The following is a 22,436-nucleotide window of genomic DNA, read 5'->3' as shown; positions in this document are numbered from 1 at the left end:
CTTTTCTTGTTGGAAGCGACTTCCCTTTGACTAGTTTCTTGAGTTAGGGGTCCCTCGGGTGAGTTCTCATTGTGAGGTCCACGAGATATGAGCTCACTTGTTATGACTCGTCGACTACCTGTAAATATTTGATTAGGCATACGAGAGTGTACATTGTCTTTATAATAGGTGTACCTAATGTGTTGAGTCCCTAGAAATGAAAGGTCCTGGGAGGGATTAATGGATGTAGTTTTACTGGATTGAAGAGGGACTGTTCTTGACTTGAACCTGGATTTTGTATTACATTAGTGGCTTTGTATACCAAATTTAATTAAGTTTTGTCTGGCCAATAATGCCCTAAACCAATATATGATTTCCCGGTACTGGCTTTTTGAAAATTGTTTTTAATATCTTCTCCCATCAAAGTAGTGTTTAGGTATTTAAATTTTCGCATTCTGTAATTCGAAGGTAAATAAGGAAGCACGTATCAGCTAGTGGATCATGTTAAACGTTGATGTAATATAGTTTTAATGTGGATTTTTTACTCGTGAAACACACTTTCATTTCAGGTTAACCAAGGAATTACAGTATATGGAAACAAAGGAAGCACAGATCAGCATGCGTAAGTTTTGATTCCCATGTAAATTTCCTCCCATATTGATGAGGTGGTGTCTATCTTGGTTTGCTTTTGGTTGGCAGCTACATTCAGCAACTTAGAGAAGGGGTACATAATTTCTTTGTTACTTTCATTGAAGTCTTGCGGGACCGACCCCCAGCTCATGATTGGGAGCTTGAACCAGGAGTTACATGTGGTGACTACCTATTTGGAATGCTTCAGGTATGTAATCTTTTTTGTTGTAGAGAGGTACGTAAAACATTTTTAAGTGGATGAACATGAATAGAAAGTAACGTTTACATACAGGACATATTTGGCATGAGGAGCTTAGGCGCTTAGAGAATAAATGTTGATAGCATTCTTATACCTTATCATTAGCTTTCTTAAAAATTAATGCATTTAGATGCGGTCATCTTTTTACCGAATGATTTCAACAGTCAGTTTGACCTTTGTTGGACTGATTTCTTACTATTCTGTTTCATTCAAAATTTCTGTTTTATAGGGCACACGCTCCGCCCTTTATGCCAATGATAGGGAATCCATTACAGTTACCGTGCAAGAAGTGAACCCAAGATCCGTAGGGGCACTCATTGCTCTTTATGAACGAGCTGTTGGGATCTATGCATCTCTAGTCAACATTAATGCTTATCATCAACCTGGTATGAACCTTGTAAACATTGGAACCTGGGAGATTTCAGTGCCTTATAATTTTTCTAATAATTTATGTGATTGATGTCAATCGTTTCAATAGCAGTTTTCTTTGTGCAGGTGTAGAGGCTGGCAAGAAGGCTGCCGGAGAAGTATTGGTTCTTCAGAAGAGGGTTCTAGCTGTTCTAAACGAGGCCAGGTTATTCTTATTTATTTATTTCTGTTATTAGAACTACTGAAATGCATGTTTCGGTTGATTATCATGTGCCTGCTGTCACCCTTGTTGGCTAGCCTCCCATTGCTGATTCCCTTGTTCCTATAGGATGCTCACCATCATGAATGAGGATGACCCCTTAGTTTCAGGGTGTCGAAATTCGGTCCTCGCCAAACCCATGAAGGACGAGGTTGGGGACGTTGTCCTGCTAGCAGCGAGTTTGCAGGAAGTTCTTCTTGTGACAGAAAAGCAAAAAATAGACTAATATAATTTTTAAAGAATTCAATCTGTTGCAGCGTTTGTCAAGGAAAAAAAAAAGGAACTTGGTGCAGTGGATGACCTTCAAGTATCACAAGGGGAATATATCACGAGATTAACTACTATTTGTTCCCCTGAGAGTTATGTACTTAAGCTTTGACAAATTTTTGATGATGTTGATAAGAGAGTTGATGGCTGTTGAGCAAACTGTTGTGGCTTCTCTTGATGCTGAGTCTCCAGTACCACGCCTGGCTGAACTCGTCGTCATCAATGATGCAGAGGAAGTTGGCATTAATTGCTTCCATGGAACTCCTGCAACAGCTTGGGAATGTACACCGATGTCCTTGGTAAGATGAATTGCCCATTATGTAGCAGTTGAGCCCCCCTCATCGTGTAACCAAGTTGCATGTTGGGGTCCTGCAACAACTCTACTCTAATCTTCCTCAGGCTATCATCTTGTTCACTCTCCTGTCTTAAGGCTTCATAATCTAGGACCATTGATACTAATAGAGTTGTCAATTGTGGCTCGTTCGTCTTCCTCGATAGTGTATCCACGCCCTTGTTCTCCAGTCCTAGGCAATACTGGATTTCGAAGTCATATCCAAGTGACTTGGATAACCACACTAAGGCTCCTCAATCACCATCCCGCTCCAACATAAACCTCAAACTCCTTTGGTCTGTCCTAATGATAAAGTGTCCCCCAACATATATGATCGCCATTTTTTGAATGGCTAAAATAATCGTTATCAACTCCCGCTCATATATAGACTTGAGCCTCGCCATGGTTATGAGTGTCTGGCTGAAATAAGCAATGGGACGATGGTCCTACATGAGTAATGCCCCTACTCCGCATCTTGATGTATCTGTTTCCACCATGAACGGTCTACTAAAGTTAGGAAGTGCTAATTCTAGCACGTTGGTCATGGCTTGATTTAACTGTTTGAAGGCTTAGGTTGCTGCTTCTCCTGAATTGAAATTGTCCTTCTTCAATTTTTTTTCCATCGGTAGTCCTGCTATCATGCTATACCGCCGTACTAACTTTCGGTAGTACCCTGTGAGACCCAAGAACCCTCTTAATTCCTTTAGGTTCTTAGGCAAAGGCCAATCCAACATAGCCTTAATCTTAGATTGGTCTGTTGCTAACCCTGCTTTGCTTACCACATGTCTTAGGTACTCCACCTGTTGCTGTGCAAAGGAACATTTCTTTAGATTGGCATATAGCTGGTGCTCCTCCAAAGTCTCTAGTACAGTCCTCTGCTACCCCACATGCTCTTCCTCCATACGACTGTAGAGCATGATACAATAACAACAACAACATCAAGCCTTTGATCCACTAAGTGGAGTCGGCTACATGAATCCTTTTTCGCCATTGTGTCCGGTTAAAAGTCAAATTCTCATTTAAATCTAATAAAGAAAGATCATTTCTAATATTTTCTAACCAAGTCTTTTTAAATCTACCTCTACCTTTCTTAACAAAAGTCAAATCTAATACCTCAACTTTCCTAACCGGATCATCGGAAGACCTCCGTTTAATGTGACCAAACCATCTAAGGAGACTCTCTCTAATCTTATCTTCCACTGGAGCTACTCCAACCTTTTCACATATATGCTCATTTCGTATCATATCTCTAAGGGTCAAGCCACTCATCCACCTAAGCATCCTCATTTCTGCAATGCTTAACTTAGTATTATGCTTCTCTTTTAATGGCCAACATTCGACACCATAAAGCATTGCAGGTCTCACCACCATCTTATACAATTTTCCCTTAAGTTTGAGGGGGACTTTTCTATCGCACAATAAGCCCAATGCATTCCTCCACTTCAACCATCCAACTTGAATTCTGCTAATAATTTCCTTATTCACCATCACTCTGAACTATAGATCCAAGATATCTAAAACGTGTACTCTTATTAATGACTTGATCGCCTAAATCACAATCCCCTCACTAGGTTTGTTGCTACTAAAATTACACTCCATATATTCAGTTTTAGATCTACTCAAGCAAAAATCTTTAGACTCTAAAGTTGACCTCCATAATTCAAGTTTACCTTCAACTCTCTCTCTAGTCTTATCAACAAGAAGAATATCATCAGCAAAAAACATACACTAAGGTATATCCTCTTGCAAATGTCTAGTGAGAATATCCATGACTAAAGCAAAAAGATATGGCTTAAGGTTGATCCTTAATGTAATCCAACCGAAATAGGAAAATACTTGGTCAAACCACCTTGTGCTTGAACACAAGTAATAGCTCATGCATACATATCTTTAATGATTTGAATATAAGCATTATTAACTCCTTTCGTTTCAAGAACTCTCCATAGCACTTCTCTTGGAACTTTATCATATGCTTTCTCTAAATCAATAAATATCATATGTAGATCCTCCTTATTATCTCTATATTTCTCCATCAAACCTCTCAATAAGTGTATGACTTCTATGGTAGACCTACCCGGCATGAATCCAAATTGATTTTGAGAAACATTAGTATCACGTCGCAACCTACTCTCCATAACTCGCTCCCATAGTTTTAAAGTATGACACATAAACTTAATTCCTCTATAATTCGCACACTCCTGTACATCACCATTATTCTTAAAAATAGGAATTAACAAACTCATTCTCCAAGAAATTCCATCTCATAAGCATTTCCATATCTCTATTGGAATATCATCAGGTCCAACAACTTTTCCACACTTCATTTTCTCCAAAGCCTCTCTAACTTTGGTTTTACTTAATACGCCAAGAAAAAAAAATCTTCATTTTCATTTAGGGTGATAAAGTTACTAAAGTCAATCGTATTTTTACATTCTTCATTAAAAAGTTTAGCAAAATGCCTCATCCACCTTTTTTGAATATAATCTTCTAAGAAAAGTACTTTTTGATCTTCATCCTTAATACACTTCACTTGAACTAAATCTTTACTACTATCTCTTTGTTTGGCTAACTGTACATATATCTTTCTCCCTCAGTATTTAATCTATTATATAAATCATTAAAAGATAAGCTCTTTGCATCACAAATATCTTTCTTAGATTCCTTACAAGCCTCTTTATAGCTTTCTCAATTATCAGAATTTTTACATCTAAACTAATTTTTATAACAATTCTTCTTATTTTTTATCTTTCCACCACCAACTATTTTTACTATTAGTAGTTTTTCCCTTCGAAACTCCAAGCACATCTCTTGCAATATTCTTAATGTCGCAAACCACTTTTTCCCATATAATATTCACATCCTTATGAACAGAATCTTAAGATCTAAAATCTTACTCTAAAAAATATTTTTGTTAATATTCTTTAAATGCCCCATCTAATCCTTGAAAATCGTTGTACTTTATTTTTTATTTTTTGTCATTTTATCTTAAAGTCCAAAACTAATAATCGATGTTAGGTACATTAATTTTCACTAACATTAATTTTCACTCGGAGTAAGTTTACAATCTTTGCAATCTAAACGATCTAATTTTCTTATAAGAAAATAATCATTATGCGTTTTACTATATCCATTTTTATAAGTGATAAGATGTTCATCTCTCTTCTTAAAAAATGTATTAGCAAATAAGAAATCACATGCTAAAGAAAAATCTAATATAGTCTTACCACCTTCATTTGTCATTCCAAATTCATGGCCATCATGGATGTTTTTAAAATCATCTACTTCTCTACCAACATGTCCATTTAAATCTCCTCCAATAAAAACTTTTTCTTCAAAAGGTATCTTTTTTATTAATTCTTCTAAGTCATTCCAAAATTTTAATTTTGAACTCATATCCAAATCTACTTCAGGAGCATAAACACTTATAATGTTACCAATCTTAGCATCAACAACAGTCTTTAAAGCTATAATTCTATCTCCTATTTTATTAATTTGTATAACATTATCCTTCAAACTCTTATCTATAATCACACCTATACCATTTCTAGTACGACTCCTACCCGAATTCCAAAGTTTATATCCTAAACTATTAATCTCCTTAGCTTTCTCTCAAACCCATTTAGTTTCCTAAATGCACATAATATTTATCTTCCTATGAATCATAATATCTATTAATTCCATTAATTTTCCTGTAAGAGAGCTTATATTCCAAGTTTCTATCCTAATTTTAGTTTCATGAACAAGCTTCTTTGCCCTCATCCGTTTTTGATGTGGGAACCCTTGCTTATTTAACACTGCACCCAGGAGCCGGTGCAGCGGCTCTTGCACACTTGTCACTATATTCAGGCCATACAGTGCGTCGCTTTCAGGGGACGCCCTAGCATTAACATAATTTTTGAAAGGATTCATGTCATGATTATTAGACAAGTTTTACGCTGGCTATCAACTACCTAACGCAACCCTTCACTTTTTTCATCGAGGAATTGGGGCCTGGCAACGGAAGTGTTAATACAGTAGAGTAGGATGTGGTAAAAAAATATTCTTATGAATTTCCAGAGGTAGGGTTAAAAAAACACGATTCATAAGATACTAAGAAGTGGAGGGCACGTTGGTAAGGTTGAAAGTCATCACCAGAAACTCTTAGTGATCCTCATGGGTCCTGAATGCGGTCTTGTGCACATCCCTTGATTTCATTCTGATATGGTGGTACCCTTACTTTAGGTTAATCTTCAAGAAGATGATTGTCCCTAAAAACTCATCCAGCATCTCATAAATAACGAGATAGAAAAATTATGCAACACAATTTCCTTGTTCAGATCCTTGTAATCTAGACAAAACATGCACGACCCGGCCCGGTGAGCTCATGTAGGCGAGGCGGGAACAGAGGTCGGACGGTAGACTAAACTATCAACTCTCTAAATCAATCTCCAAAATATTTGAAAGAGCCACTAAAACATTAAAATTTAAAATAAATAAACATAACCTCAAGTATAACCATAAAATTACCTTTCCTCAGGCGCTCCTCTTCTACGGTACACATTGCTACCCCTTCTACTTATTTTGATTTACTTAAGTTTACATGAAAAATGTTAACAACTAACATTAAGCCAAAGTTCAGTAAGTAAAACATGATTTTAAACTATAGTAATCAAGGCAAAATGAACAATATGCTAAATGCCAATTTCATTTAAAACATAACATAAATTCATTTCTTACAAACACACTATTTAAACATATCATAACATAAAATCATATCTTTCATTTTCATTTTCATATTCAGTTCAATATTCTTTGCTTTCTCATTTCGTATATATTACAATCGTCACAGGAGCCACCGTCTAGTACTATAAAGGTACTCCTTTACCATTTCCTTTTTTATATTCTTTACCATTTTAACGTGCACGAGTACAGCGCCCCCAGCTAGTACTATCAGGGGGTGAGCTCCATCATTTCAGCATACACATACAAACATTTAATATAACATTCATATCATATTCATATCATCTCCTTTCATATAACACATAAATTTTATCATATAATGCCATAAAATGTAACATGAAATTTGCATGATCAACTCTTTGACAAGAATAACAAAATTAAGTTCTAAATTAATCATAAAGATTTCATAAACATGCTTGAATACTCAAAACATATAACTGGAGAGAAAATAAAAATATTACTGAAATAAAGAACATGTATACTTACATAAATTTTGAAATTGATTCTCCTCGCTAATCCTTCTTCCTTCGAGATTTCTTCAAAACACCTAAAAGAGTTAATTTATCTTTCAAAATTATTTATAATAAATTTAAATTAATGTTTTCATTCTTTTCCTAATCTTCCCTAAGTTCTTTCTCTCCCTCTCCCTCTCTCCAAATGATCACATAAAGCAAAATACATATTTTAAAAATTCATAATTTTATATAATTACATATTTTAACCAAAATAACCCTTTTTCCATAACTTAAATTAATTTAAAATAACTTCTATTTTCGGATTTAAAATAATTAGAAAATAGGAAAATACATTTTGTAAGAAAAAACTCAATTTCTTTTCTTAAAACCCCTCTTAGGACCCTTAGAAATAACATTTGTAAAAGCACTGTAAATTCCAACTTTAGAGAAAACCCTAATTTTCCAAATCTCAAAAGTTTTAAAGAAAATCTCATTTCCAAGCATAAAAGCATCTCCTAAACCTATCCTATGATTCTCTTAAAGAAAAACAAAGTTTCCCCTCAAACCCTAGATTCTTCTCAACCAAAAATCTTTGAGAAAAGTGGAGAAATAATAATTCTAATGTATACCTTAGCCTTCCCTTAGTCTCCCCTACGTTTTTCCCCAAGCTTGGCCGCCGGAATCCACCGCCGGAGCCACCCGTTCTCCTCTCCCGTCCGCCTTCTCTCACGGTTTCGGGTTTCGGCCGAACAAAAGAATGTGAAGGATCGAATGAATTCGGTCCCTTAAAGCTATGAGGTGTTTAGGGATTCTAAAAGTCCATATTGCCCTCATTTAAACAATCCAAGCTTTAATAAAGCTTGGGGTACTTTGGGTATTATGAGACTTCTATGAATTTTAATTCTTAAATTAAGCAAAATTAGATATAAGTTTTATATATCAAATTTCTTAGAATTTTGCATAGAGTTTTATGAAATTATTTTCGTCAAATTCAGTTAACTTCAAATTTTTTACTTAAAACTCGTTGCGACGCATCGAAAAGCGTGCGAGGTCTAAAAAAAACCTCAAATATTTTGACCATAATTTTGAGTGAAACTATGGGCATCTCCTCACAGTGCCACCCTCTTCCCCTCCACCTAAATCTCCATAGTTAAGGATTTTTAGTCCATATTTATTTCCTGTATTGTTTGCAACCAGTTCATCCTTAGGATTATATCAAAGCATACCAAATTACCAAATCTAATGGGGGGAAATCCTCCACTATTTGTAGGCCTTGGAGCATCAACATTAACCTCCTGCAAATCCCCTTACTCCTTTCTATTTTTCCACTTTTCGAGTTCCCATCATGACTCAAAAGCTCCCTGATTTCGTCTGTAACAATTTCATCTCTAGGAAACTTTTCGAGCACAATTTCCTTATTTAGGGCCTTGTAATCCATGCAAAATCTCCAAATGTCATCCTTCTTTCTCAGCAATAAAATGGGACTGGAAAAAGGGCTCACACTAAACTTGATGATTCTTGCTTCAAGCTTCTCTATCTTATCAGAGCATACCGGTACGGTCTGGCACTAATAGGAGAAGCGCCCTCCTTCAAGGTCATGGCGTGCTTGTGCTCCTTGGGTGGTAGTGATTTGCTGGGTTGCTGAAAAACCTTAGGAAACTACTATTGATGTACACACTTAGGGATATCATCTTTCTCTGAATCTTGAATCTCCTTTAGGACCTGTAGCTCCACCAAGTAGCCCAACCCTACCCCTTTATCGCTTTGACCATGGTTTTGTGTGAAACCATAGTTCTACATAGGCTGCCATCTCGTCGCCGCACCACCGTCTTCCTCTCCCCCTAAATCTCCATAGTTAAGAATTTTCACTCCACCTTTGTTTCCCTTATCATCTGTAACCACTTTATCCCTAGGATTACATCAGTTCTTACGAAATCCTAAGGTTGAAAATTCTCCATTGTTTGTAGACCTTTGAGCGTCAGCATCAACCTCCTGCAAATAACCCTACTCTCCACTTTTCCAGTTCCAATCATATTCCAAAGCTCTCTATATTCGTCTGTAACTACTTTATCCCTAAGAAACTTGTTCAACATAGTTTCCTTATTCAGAACTCTGTAGTCCATGCAAAACCTCCATTTGTCGTTCTTCTTTCTCACCAGTAAAATGGGGCTGGTAAAGGGGCTCACATTGGGCCTCATGATTCTTGCCTCAGTATCTCTCTTATGAGCTTCTCTATCTCATCCTTCTGAATCTGCAGGTATCGGTATGGTCTGATATTGAAAGGGGAAGCACCCTCCATCATGGTAAATGTATGCTTGTGCTCCCTAGGTGGCGATAATCTGCTAGGCTATGAAAATATCTCAGGAAATTCTATATAAGTTGATGTACGCACTCAGGGATCTCTTATTGCTTTGAATATCGGACCTCCTCTAGGATCTGCATATACTGGCATCTCCTCGTATCACCATCCTCTCCCCCCTCCCCTTGAATCTCTATAGTTAAGGATTTCCAGTCCACCTTTATTTCCCTTATTGCATGTAACCACTTCATTCTTAGGATTACATCAATGCTTACCAAATCCAAAGGGAGAAAAATCTCTACTATTTGTAGGCCTTGGAGCGTCAGCATCAACCTCTTGTAAACCCCCCTTATCCTTTCCACCTTTTTAGTTCTCATCATGATTCCAAAGCTCCTTGTGTCCATCAATACCAATCCTAACTGGTCCATGACCTGATTTGATATGAAGTTGGGGGTAGCCCTGCTATCCACTAAAATCACCACTGGTCTCTCCCTGATCTGTCCCCTCACCTTCATGGTATGATTTAGAGTAAATCACACCATTGAGTTAAGGGACACTTTCGCCACATCAAGTTGTAGGTGCTCTCCTCCCTCTTATGCTTCCTTCGCTAATTCCTCGCTCTCGGTCTCCTCATCATAGACCATAATAACCTAGAGTATGCAGTCCTTGCACCTATAGCCTGGTGCATACTTGTCATCACAGTAGAACCAAAGACCCTTCTCTCTCTTGTCTTGCACTTCTGCTTCTATGAGTCACTTGAAGTTGGCCCCGAGGCGAACTTTCCCACTCTTTTCTTTCGTGGCCTCCCGCTGAAATGACACCATGTTGGTTCTCAATGCCAGTGAAGTCGAGGTACTTCTATAAGAGCCTCCCGCTACTCCGCTCTTACTGATCCTCTCCAACCGCCTCCGATCCTTTGTTATCTGGGCTAGCTCTATCGTCTCCTTCAACTCCCGTGATCTCAACAATCAGAGGTTCCCTTGTATGTCGGGCTTGAGGTTTTGCATGGAACCCCTAGCCTGACCTTTATCGGAGACCTGGGATGTGGTTCTAGATAAAAGAAACTCTCATTGTCAAATTCTTCATATCCGATCTCTTTTCCCTTAGATTCAGCTAAGGGAATCCTATTTGATTCTGTGTTAAGGTTATCAATCGGAATCACCGGTGGAGTTTTGGATTGTATATCCATGAGCTTCCTTATTATCTCCTAAACCCCTCCAAATTGGTTTTCCGTGGATGAAAACCTTCTTTCCATGGTTGAAAGTTTTTCTTGAATGGTTGAGAACTTCTTTATCTCGAATTTGATTAGGTCCACTTTGCCTTCCAGTTCATCCACTTTATTTGTTGTCATCTCTCCAAAAACCTTGCTTTGATACCAATTTAATGTGTCTTAGAGGTAAAACAACAAATAAAAGAGACAAAAAGCATAGGAACACAAGATAGGGCTGATTTCTGAATTCTCCTTCAAAAGTAATGCAATATATAATTGATCTACTATTAGAGAGGTAGATCAGCTCTCCCACAAACTATAGTTGTCATTCGGAACCTTATATAAACCCTAGAAAGAAAACTCAGTAATAATATAAGTAATAGCATAAACCTAAACCCTAGACAAACTCCTTAAATAGTCATAACAAATGATAAACATAATAGGGACCTTCCTAATTAAAACATCCATAATGAAATCCTTCCTAATGTATAATAAATATAATTGGAAACTTTCTATTTAAAACATTTCTGATTAAAACTTTCCTAAGCATCTCTTTCTTGATTCATCATCACACAGTGAATTAATGCATTCCTGACCCCACAAAGGGGGTCAAAATTACCTCTGGTTTTTCCCAATCTGTTGACTGGGTTTGGCCCAATGTTTTAAAAGGCGAATTCGAGAATTGAGGCATTTTGTCTTAAGCAAGGCGAGGCATAAGCCTCGAGGCGGATCGAGGCGTAAGCCTCAAAATGGTAAAAATAAGCTAATGTAAAATTATAAATAATTATAAAAAATGACAAAATATTAAGTTAATTATAAACTTGAAAGAATATCCTTGATGTATATCTGAAAAGAAAAATCTTTTCATAATATGTAATTTTTGTGTAATTTATATTAATTAGGCTAATTATAATAATATTTAATTAATAATTCTATTATTAATTAGTCAATTAAATTAAATTAGATAATTAATTTATGCACTAATTATACTATTAATTATTTAATTAATTTGCTTAATTATTAATATTTAAAATTATATTAACTAAGTTAATCAATAATAACTTAGCCGCATCTAGATTTTGCCTTTCATCTTCTCTTTTCGTCCTTGCTGTTCGGCTTCGTTGCTTCATAAGAGGCTGAGAGATTGCACTCGTCGCTTGTTTGGCTCCTTCGTGGTTGTTTGACTTCACTCCTTTGACAACTTTCCCTTCCCGTCAGATCGTAAGTTACAACATTTTGATCGGAAGAAACAACGAAAGCTCGCTGGCTCGCTGGTTGTGAAGGCAATTTTCTCCCTTTCGAGGCGCTGTCTCGATGCGCCTCGGTGCCTCATGCCTTGAGGCGTACGCCTCTATGGAAAAAGGCGTAAGCCTCGCACGAACGATCAAGGCTTAAGCCTCAGTTCGCCCAACCTCTGCCTCGATTCGAGGCGCGCCTCGAGGCATCCACCTCTAACGCCTTTTTAATCCATGGTTTGGCTTTGGCCCATGTTGGACTGGCTGGCTGGGTTTGTTTTTGTTGCACAGTCCTTCGCTCTAGCTGGTCCCTTCTCCTGCTGTATTAGGTACCTTTTAGATTTAGGTGAATATTTGTTTAAGGGATAAATTCAAGTCGACCTTAGCTACAAAGGTCTTTATACTATATCAAGTTTACTCTATAAATAATTAGTCAAAAATTTTATTCATTGGGGAATATATGAACTCTTGTCGTGACCATAATATAACGATGCTTAAATGCAACAAAGCCCTCTTATCATTGAGCCTTGATTATAACCGTTTACATATGAGTTATTTGAGCCAAACTGTTGGTCGAATGGAGACATTGGGTCAAACCATTAGTTAGAGGACATAGCACACCCTAAATCAGAATGCCCGGGTTATCCAGCATATTCTTAGAACCTCAATTATACCCAAAGCTGCAGATCATGTCAACATCACTCCACTTCTTTCCATAGTCACCTATCTAATAATGTTCAATACCCAATTTAACGAAGTTCATATGATTATTGATTATATCCAAAATATGACTCATATTCGACATCTCAATACTAAAAGAAAGCAAAATATCATATTAGGACACGTCATAGGGTATGTCTTAGACTAGAAATACCAAATTAACTACCCCGCTCCTCTCGATAATCTTTCCATTTTCTATACGGATGCCTCGTTTCGTATTCTTTTCCATAGGCGGTGTGATGTCCCATAATCTAATTTAGAAGAATTATTCTTTTAATCTTTTAAATTAGATTTTGGGACATCATAATTGGTATCAAGAAAAATTCACATGTTCAGAATTTAACTAAATTATCAAATATTGCATAAAATAACATTTTGAAGCTTTAGTTGAAATAAATCATTATTTTTAGACATCAAAATAAATTTTTGAGTAGTAAAAAGTTGTTGTATTTTCAAAATCACCCGGTAAAAGATCTCGAATAAATATTCAAAATATTTATAATCTCAATTTCTATAACATATAAAAAGTTATGCAGTGAAAGTTTTATCAATACAAAATTATAGAATTTATTTTGCTATTTATTACTGATAGATAATATTAGATAGCTTTGATTGTTGTTTAATAAAAGATAAATAAATAATTTTTCCAAATTAAATTATGTGACATCACAGGGGGCACAAGCACGACGAGCTAGATTTTGTTGAATAAGGGGAAGCTTCTCCTGTATGTTGGACTTGCACCTCCACCAATATCATCACTTGCACCTGTCTATCCTGCCTACCCACACGACGACATAATTCAGCGGCTCGAGCGATTGGAATCCTCACTTGACTATCATATTCATCAACAACAATAACAGCATAAGGAAGACAAGGGATGGTTTGGAGAAAAGTCTTCACAAATTGAAGATCACTTCACCTCCATCCATAAATACTTTCAACAACCACCACCACCACTTAATCAGGATCCGTCTTATTTTTAATGTTTGCTTGTTGTGCTTTACTATTTTTATTTCTTGTAATGTTCACTTTGTTTGTTGTTTCTCCTCTTTTAGGTGATGTCAAATAGGGGAGAAAATACTTGCTTAGTTGTATGTTTTAATTTAATATAATCATGTGTTTGTTTTATTTTGTTTTATGTTATCTTATTTTCTTTTTTCCTTTAATTAAAAAAAAAATGCATCCCTAATTTTTAAATCTATCACCTGGTTAGGGGAGCTTAGGAGAAAAGAATTTTTATCTTGCCTATCTATCAATATTGTTGCCATTATAAAAAAAGGGAAGATTGTTGTAGTCCAGGATCTTTAGTCTGTGATTTTGATGATAACAAACATAATTGATTGAATTATTACTTTTCTCATTGAATATTTTAGATATTTCTTTTGTCTACGAGCACTAATATTGCAGGTAAAACATACATTGCTCAAGGGTATTAGAAGCTCAAGACTAGGTAGAATAGGAATGTCAAGTAAACAAAGTATGTATTTTTATTTTTTTTATTTTATATTTCTTGAGTCTGGTCACATAAGAGTGTATTCAATTGAGTGACCGTGTATACACACACAGGGGGTGTGAGAAAAATTTGAAAGTTAAAACTTTTTTTACTAATCATACTGTACGATCAATTATAGAAAGAATGGGTTTAACGGCTAATTGAACAATTAATTTCTTTAAATTAATAGTATTGTACGATTCATTACAATCTCAAAACCCTAGCCGCCGGATAAATTAAGACATTCAAAATTTGAATTTTGAACTAATTGTACTGTATGATCTAATTCGTACTGTACAAAAATTTGAAATCTTTTTTAATTAACCCTCGTAATTAGTCAATCAAATCATGATTTAATTAATAATTGCAAATCGTACTATATGATCTTAATTGTACCGTATGATTGGTAGAGACGAATTTTGTCATCCCAAAGATCATACCATACGAAACCATGATTTTTGAACTAATCGTATTGTACGATATTCATATTCGTATCGTACTGAACGACCTACTTGAAATTAACTAATCGTATTGTCGATGACTAGCTTTAATAGAAAGTTCTCTCTGGCTATCAAGGGCGCGGGGGGTTTGGGGGGTGGCGGTAATTACTATATTGGTTTGCTCCTATTGAAAACCTGAACTCAGATCATAAAGTCTTCACAAAATGATGGTGAAATCTCAGGGTAATGTCTTATTCGAAACCCAATTTGCCTTTCAAAAATTTCCTCAAAACTTACTCGTTAAAACTCTCCTCGACGACCCAAAGAAAAGAAAGCGGCCAAGGAGAGGCTGGGTCATGAATTTTATGAGCCCACAGTTGCGCCTAAGGGAAGCTCTACGCTTGTCTCACTTTCCACCTTTCTCACTCAGATCTCTCTCTCTCTCTCTCTCTAAATGATCGCCCTAGACTCTTCCATGTTTCGTGAAATTGTTGCATCATTCCAACACGTTCTAGTTGCACGAGCTCAAATTTGGTTGTGGAACATATGCGGCAATCAACAATAGCAAGGGCCAGATCTCCACCCATTTTATCAATTTGCAGGATTATTGATCACTAGCTACAACAGGGTTTGATGAAACTCAGCTTAGTACTCATTCCTATATATAGAAGAAATAGATTTATAGGATGCTATAATTTCCATCTAAATTTATCTCTGTTCTAGCTCTCTTGTATCTCCTATAAATTATTTACTTCTTTGTGAATTTGGAAAAAATATATGCAAGTATTCTTCCCTTACAATTTTTACAAATGTCACACTAGCAGTATTTGAGTTAGCATCTGAAGCAAATCTATCTTGGTAAAATTACCTATTAAATAATAGAAGATATGTTTTAGTTTTAAAATGCTATTGTTTTTTCCATCGAATTAAGGGAGAGGGTTTCTTCTATCAGATCCAAATAGCTGGGGACTGGTGCAAGTCTTTCATCAGATTTGTAAGCAGTAATTTTAGGATGGTTTTTGTGCTCCTTGTATACCATGTTTTGACCGTAGAGCTACCCGTTTTTCCTTTTAGCAGCTTTTATCATTAGAAATGCTTTTTGAAATCTGGAAAGCTTTGTCCTGTAGGCTTTTTTTTGGCTGTCTAAATGAGCGAATATCCTATAAAAGTAGAATCTGTCCTGCTTTACCCAAGAAATAAACCAATCAATTTTAACTTGGTGACCATTTTTGCAGACCTTGGAAACCTCTAGTTTTCTCTTAAGAAGCGCAATTTTGCTGATGTGCAATTCAGAATCTTTATTTTGAGACCATTTTCTAAGATTGAATTTGGATTTTAGTTGGATTATCTTAAAAAATAAATGCAGTTTGTTTCATAATTTTCTCATTTATTCTGCATTGAAAGTATTTTTGATGCTACTGCCTGATGAAATTGCTTAATTTACACTATTATTGCAGCTGTAAAGAACCAGCAGAACCTTTGACAGTTGATGAAATTGCTGATCGATGCCATGAACCTGAGCAGGTATTGTCTTCTATAAAGTGTTTTCTGAGAAAAGCTTTTTTAATTTTAGTGATATAGAGTGCACTTTCCACTTCCTGGCAGCTTATATGGAACTGTGATATAGCAAACATGATGTAAAACGTGCATGCACAGATGATTAGATTAAGGAAGTTTGCACGTTTAATTTTAGAAGCCACAATAATTATATCTTTTATATTTGATTTTAAACGACAAAATAAAACACACAGAGCGGTAAGACAAGCTTAGGCTAAACCACATGCATAGGAGTTAAGATTGCAAACTAGTCAATTAGTGTGACGTTGCATACATGATTGGTTTTCAACCATAAATCCCAATGCTAATAATAAGACTAGTCACTATGAGGAGATCCCTCACTCAACTCTTCTAATTACTAGGCTTTAACGGGGAAGAATTAGCAAGATTGTCGTGAATCAACATATAACCACAAGTAGTAAGTGCACTGGGAATATAAGAGAGTTTGGAGGGAGAGTTTACCCAGTGGGAAGACAACATGGACCTCTTGATTGTTATTAGATAGCAGCCGGCCCTTCCCGGGTGGGCTGGACAGCACAATACTTTGTTGAAATGTTTTAGATTGCAAGCCAAAATCTCTGGAAAGCACCTACAGAAGTCTGGACAGCAGGTTTTGGGTCTTGGAAGTTCTGGACAGCAACTTGTAGGCTTCTGGATAGCAGCTTTCAAGGCTCCAATACTCAGGATAACACGTGGCGCCTGTCCAAGAATCTGGACAGCAAACTGGGCTGGTTCTTTGGGCCACAAGCAGAGATCTTTGGTCAGCTGGACAGCAACTCAGGCTTCGGAATTCTGCTGAACAGCAAGGGGACAAGAAGGAATAGTTTGGAAAGCCTCCAAACAATGCCCAGAAAATCTGGACGGCAACTCCCTATGTTCGACAGAAATTCAGACAGCTTTGATAGGGTCTTGGGAGCCTTTAGACAGCAATCTCTGGCCTTCAGTAGTGCATAACAGTAACCCAATATGGCTGGAATATGGGGACAGCCAGTAGAAATCTCACGGGAAGGGAGGAAAACATGAGAAGAGTTTGGGAGGAGGCAGCTAAGGCTGAGAATTGGAAGGGGAATTAATGAGATTAACATGGGAGAGAGAAAAGTCAAACAAAATCTGAAATTAATTCTCAGATTTAATAAAATTGGAGGGAATAATTCAAATCAAAGGATTAATGGGAGGTAATTAGAGAGTCTTAATGGAGAGCAATTAATGAAAATTGGAGAGAGAGGGGGAAAGATTAAGTGGCTGGCCATGTAGGGAGAGGGGAGGGGCAGTTAATTGCTTAGTATGTGGGGCCCACGAAAATTACTAAAGGTTTTAATCAAATATGAAATTTTAATTCAGATTTCATTAAATAAGGGAGTTTCCTAATTGAAATTTATTAGGGAGGGAATTATTTGAATTCAAATATTGGATTGAATTCAAATTAATAAACCTTCCTAATTGGGAGGATTATTTCAGGAAAGTATTTATAGGCTTAGAATTTTGAATTTCAAATTCCATGGGAGAGGGAGAGGTGGCTGGCGGCATGGAGGTGGAGATGAGGACGGGCCGTGGTGGAGATGGTGGCTTTGGGAGGGGTGGCCGGCGACTGGGTAGGCCAAGGCAGCCGGCGGGATGGGGGAAACAGGGGCTTGAGGTGGAGGAATTTGGGAGAGAATTTGGGTGGTGAGAATGGCCGGCGGTGGAAACTATGGACGTAGATGGGTGGAGAGGGAATTTTATACAAGAAGAAAAATAAAAGAAAAAGAAGATAAGAGAACCGCGAACCTTGGAATCCACCAAGATTGACGGGTATTGGTTTTGCCCCACTTGGGCCTCTCTTCTCACGAACTCACTAAGAGATCATTCCAAGAGAGAGAACTTAGAACTCACAAAGAGATCCATAAGCACAAATTGAAAATTTCATATTAAATCATCATCCCCTCTCCAAGAGGAGGGAGAAGGCTTAAATAGCCAGATACATGAAGGAAAATACAAGACACAATTGCCCCTAGGGCAAACATAAGACAAAGCCCTTAAGTGAGGGTAGAAAGGGAAAAAGAACAATAACAAATCAAATACATAAAATATATCAAAATAAATAGACACGATCATAGCCGTTGATCTTCGATGTCCTCATCAAAACATATATGAATTCGTTGTCAAGGTTGCAACGTAAGTGTTATTTATTGCTTTTTAGAGATTATAATAGTGAGAGGTGCTCTGCATTATCTCTTGATATTGCCGGGGACATGAAATTGAATTTTATAGAAAATTCATATAACTGAAAACAAGGTAGGATGCATAACCGTGTTTTTAGTTCTAACTATAAATGAGATGTATACACCTGATTTTCTTCTTGATTTTTTAGTTAAGCTGGGAATTAGCATGGACAATATATGCAGAGACTTTGTAATGAGGCTTAAACCATTACTAGTAATAAAAAATAAAAGGTTTCAAAGTAAACTTGGATTCAGATACTGTCCAGTTACCACGCTAATTAGCAATCTTAGTCATCCAATCAAGTTTCGTTTCAAATTGAGAATCCTGGCTAGCTAAAGTAGTTTGGATTGCCTGTAGCGATAACTGCATAAAGGATCTACTCGTGCACAAATCACCAAAATTGTGGCTGAAATTTGGAATTGCAGCAAGAACAAAGCAGGAATTTGCATAAATTCCTTGGCAAATCAATAGGAAAACTTAATAATATGTGAAAACAAGCAAGATACAATTAATATTCAATTCGAAAGGAAAATCCGACTCTCCCAAATCCCTAGCCGACGGCTAGACCCCAAGCAAACTTTAAGAACTCTTAAATTCAACATAACACTCACCCTAGGATAAGAATAACTATTAAAAGCAAATAATACAAAGCCAAAAGTTCAAACAACACTTCAGATTTAAATCTCCCTCTCATCCGCCCCTCTCTCTCTCTTCCTTAACGTGTGGACCCCTCCCCAAAGGGGGGATCTGCCTGGTTCCCCTCAAGCTTTCGCCTGGTGTAGAATTGGGTCAGTCCCTTCTATACCGACCGAATCAGACCCTCTAACAATAACCCCCTCCCAAAGAACCACCTTGTCTTTAAGGTGGAAGGATGTAAATTGATGTTTCATCCGCTCATACGGCTCCCAAGTAGCATCGTACTCAGTTAGGTTTTTCCACTTAATCAGCATTTCCTTACTTCCTCCCTCCCTCTGTTGTACTCCTACCAACTCCAATGGTTTCAAGACCACCTCCAAATCATAAGTCAGCGTCACTCGTAACTCTGCAACTGAGGTGTGATCCCCTATAGCTCTCCTTATCTATGATATATGGAATACCGGATGTATGTGAAACTTCGTTACGAATGTTAAGCCCTATGAACCGGCCCAAGGCTAACCAAGAGGGGGGGGTGAATTGGTATTTTAAAAAATTCTTTAATACCAAGAACAAATATCACAAACCAAAATCACCACAGAAAAATAAATGCGGAAGCAGTAACAACAAGAACACAAGGGTTTATAGTGGTTCGGTCAACTCGACCTACGTCCACTCCCCGAAGGCGCCCTCCGAGTATTGCACTACAATCGTGACTCTCCTTTAGCCCCCACAGCTAGGAGGAGAAGCCCTTACAAACACCTCCTTTTTGCCACCCCGGCAAGGCAGAGAACCCAACTCGTTTTGCTTCCTCCTAAAGCAGGCAGAGAACCTCGATCAATCGCTGAAGCTTACCTATCCCAACCCCTCCAAGGACAAGAGACTCTAGGGAAGAAGAAGAACAATGCTTGGAGCAACCCTTGTGAACTCCCTCACAAGCTCCTCCTCACAAGATCTCTCTCTTTCTCCCTCTCTCTCTCCTTTAGGTTTTCTCAGGTCAAGACAGGAGCCAATGATGTTCAAAAATGTTGAACAATAGCTTTTAAATAGAAGAGCTTCAAAGGAGCTCAATAAATGCAAGTTGTCGACTTTATCGTCCAGGACGATAATAATATTGTCCTGTACGATCAGTTCAAATTTCAGATGATCGGCCAGAACACCACTCTAAAAATGAACTGGACGATTGAAAATTGGCTTGATCGTCCTGGCCGATCAATCGATCATCCCGGACGATCAGTTCAAATTAGAGGAAAATCATCCAGAGCATTGCCCTGAATTTGTGTTGGCCGATATTTATCGTCCAGGAGCAACTAAGGGTTTTTGAATATATAGTCCCGGCCGATCCCACGATCGTCCAGGACGATGTGATCGTATCAATTTATCTTTAATTTCTTCATTGATTGCCGGATCAATTTAGGCATAATTGTGCATATCGTTCAGGCCGATCTCACGATCGTCCTGGCCGATTTCTAAAAATACAGAATACCTAAATTGATTATGGCGGCTATTTCTTTCTGTTTTGAGCCTATCGTCTTGTTCGATAAATGTATCGTCCAGGACGATCAGTTAATTACGGCTGCCTTAACAAAGAAATCCTGATTAGAACTTCTGTTTTGAATCTCGATTGTCCAGGCCGATGTAAATATCGTCCGGGACGATGTTGGTAAAAACAGAAATTCTAAATCTCTCAAGTGTGTGTGTAGGGTTACTTAACACCAGTCACTTCAAATATTTACAATTGACTTTAGAAAGAAAAAAAAAGAAAATTACAGACTGACTTAACCCTAATCTACCCAGTCTTGAGCTGATTTCGTTTTTCGTCCGATTTTTGAATCCTGAAAATGTCAGTAGTAAAAGGCAGTCGAAAAGAAGCAAGAGTGTTTACAATAATCTCCCCCTTTTTTATGATTGCAAACACTTTGACAATTATTTCAAAAACAGTAGTGTAAAACATGGAATCGATAGTGCAAGCATACAAAGGATTCCTCTCCCCCTTTTGACATCTCAAAAAGGAGGAAACTAAGAAACAAAGTAAATTTTTTTTTTTAAACCAAGGCATGAACATGATGTAGTATTCCATGTGATTGATTTAAAAAGAAAATTGTAAGCTAATGAATCAACATCAGAAAAACCCATAAAATAGTATAATATCCGATCATGGTTACCCTTAGCTCGGACTTTCTTTTAGGGTAGAATCTTCTTTGGAAATCAATGATCTAACTCAAAAATTCAATTGGTTATGAGAAAAAAAGATCCATTCATCACTTGGTTTTAGGAAAAAATATATCTTATAGAATAATGTATCAAAGTAAATTTGTCACAATCGCAAAACACTCGAAATCAAGCCTTTGATATATGAAATCTTCTAAGTTTTAAAAGATTTGAAAGAAGAAGAGAGCTTGCTTTTGGTGGGCTCATTTTATGCCTCTTGTCAATTGATTGGCGCTTTGCGCATCTTTTGCTTTTTTTATTTTTATTTTTTTTTCAATTTGGCGTCATTACGCATCTTTTGTTGGTATCATTGGCCAATTTTTTTTTATATTTTTGCAAGCTACATTCTCTTTTACAATATCTTAAAAAGGATTCTTAGTTGTAAGTATATCTTCTAGATATTAGAGAATATGAGCTCTCTTTTTAATATAGAGAAGAACTATCCACAAAACAGAATCAATAATCAATGGCAAGAGTAACGAGAAGTCTTGATGTGACAAAAAGATTTTAATCATTATAAATACAAAATAAATTTGCTTTAGGAAGGTTAGAAAAGATCTTAATATCACACACAATCGTTAAATTGAACTATATTTTTGATTAGAAAAGAAAACTGTGTCACTAAAATAGGTTAGAGAAAGAGACACAATCAACAGTATATTTTTACCATCTAATAGATTAAGAGATGTAACACATTGACTACAAATTTTCAAAAGCAATGACAAGGCATACGATATCATTTCAGCGATGATTTTGAAAACAAAATAAAGTAAAATAAACCAAACAAAAACTAAAAGCAAAAAGAAGAAAAGAAAACAAAGAGCAAAAAGAAAAGCAAATAAAAGAAATAAAAAGAACAAAAGCAAAAGAAAGCAAGTAAAAGATCAAGTTCATGCATTTATGTCAATCACACCAAATTTCGTCCTTAAAGAGCTGAAAGTGTCGAAGGCCAGTGGTTTAGTAAAGATATCAGCCAGTTGATTTTCAGTTGTCACATGGTGTAAATCAATGTCTTCCTTAGGCACATGATCTCTAATAAAGTGATGCCTAATGCCAATGTGCTTAGTCCTTGAATGTTGGATTGGATTCTTAGAGATGCATATGGCACTAGTGTTGTGATAAAAGATTGAGATGGTGCGTACAAGTAATCCTAAATCCAATACCTATTG

At 36.8% G+C, this 22,436-nt stretch overlaps 1 protein-coding gene across 1 annotated transcript in view; it reads left to right on the top strand.

Annotated features, from left to right (window-relative positions):
- Positions 1-517: 517 nt before the first annotated feature.
- The window catches only part of LOC110098491 (glucose-6-phosphate isomerase 1, chloroplastic-like), a 49,159-nt gene continuing 27,240 nt past the window's right edge, over positions 518-22,436 (top strand). Inside the window, exons 1-5 of the mRNA XM_020825341.2 lie at positions 518-601; positions 679-817; positions 1,098-1,254; positions 1,364-1,442; positions 16,122-16,188. Of these exons, the coding sequence (XP_020681000.1) occupies positions 809-817; positions 1,098-1,254; positions 1,364-1,442; positions 16,122-16,188 (312 nt within the window). The 5' untranslated portion in view covers positions 518-601; positions 679-808. The remainder of the gene's footprint in view (positions 602-678; positions 818-1,097; positions 1,255-1,363; positions 1,443-16,121; positions 16,189-22,436) is intronic.

This window comes from Dendrobium catenatum, unplaced genomic scaffold (genome assembly GCF_001605985.2).
Source record: "Dendrobium catenatum unplaced genomic scaffold, ASM160598v2 fragScaff_scaffold_1493, whole genome shotgun sequence".
Classification (NCBI taxonomy): Eukaryota; Viridiplantae; Streptophyta; class Magnoliopsida; order Asparagales; family Orchidaceae; genus Dendrobium; species Dendrobium catenatum.
This window is presented reverse-complemented; position numbering and strand designations above follow the sequence as displayed.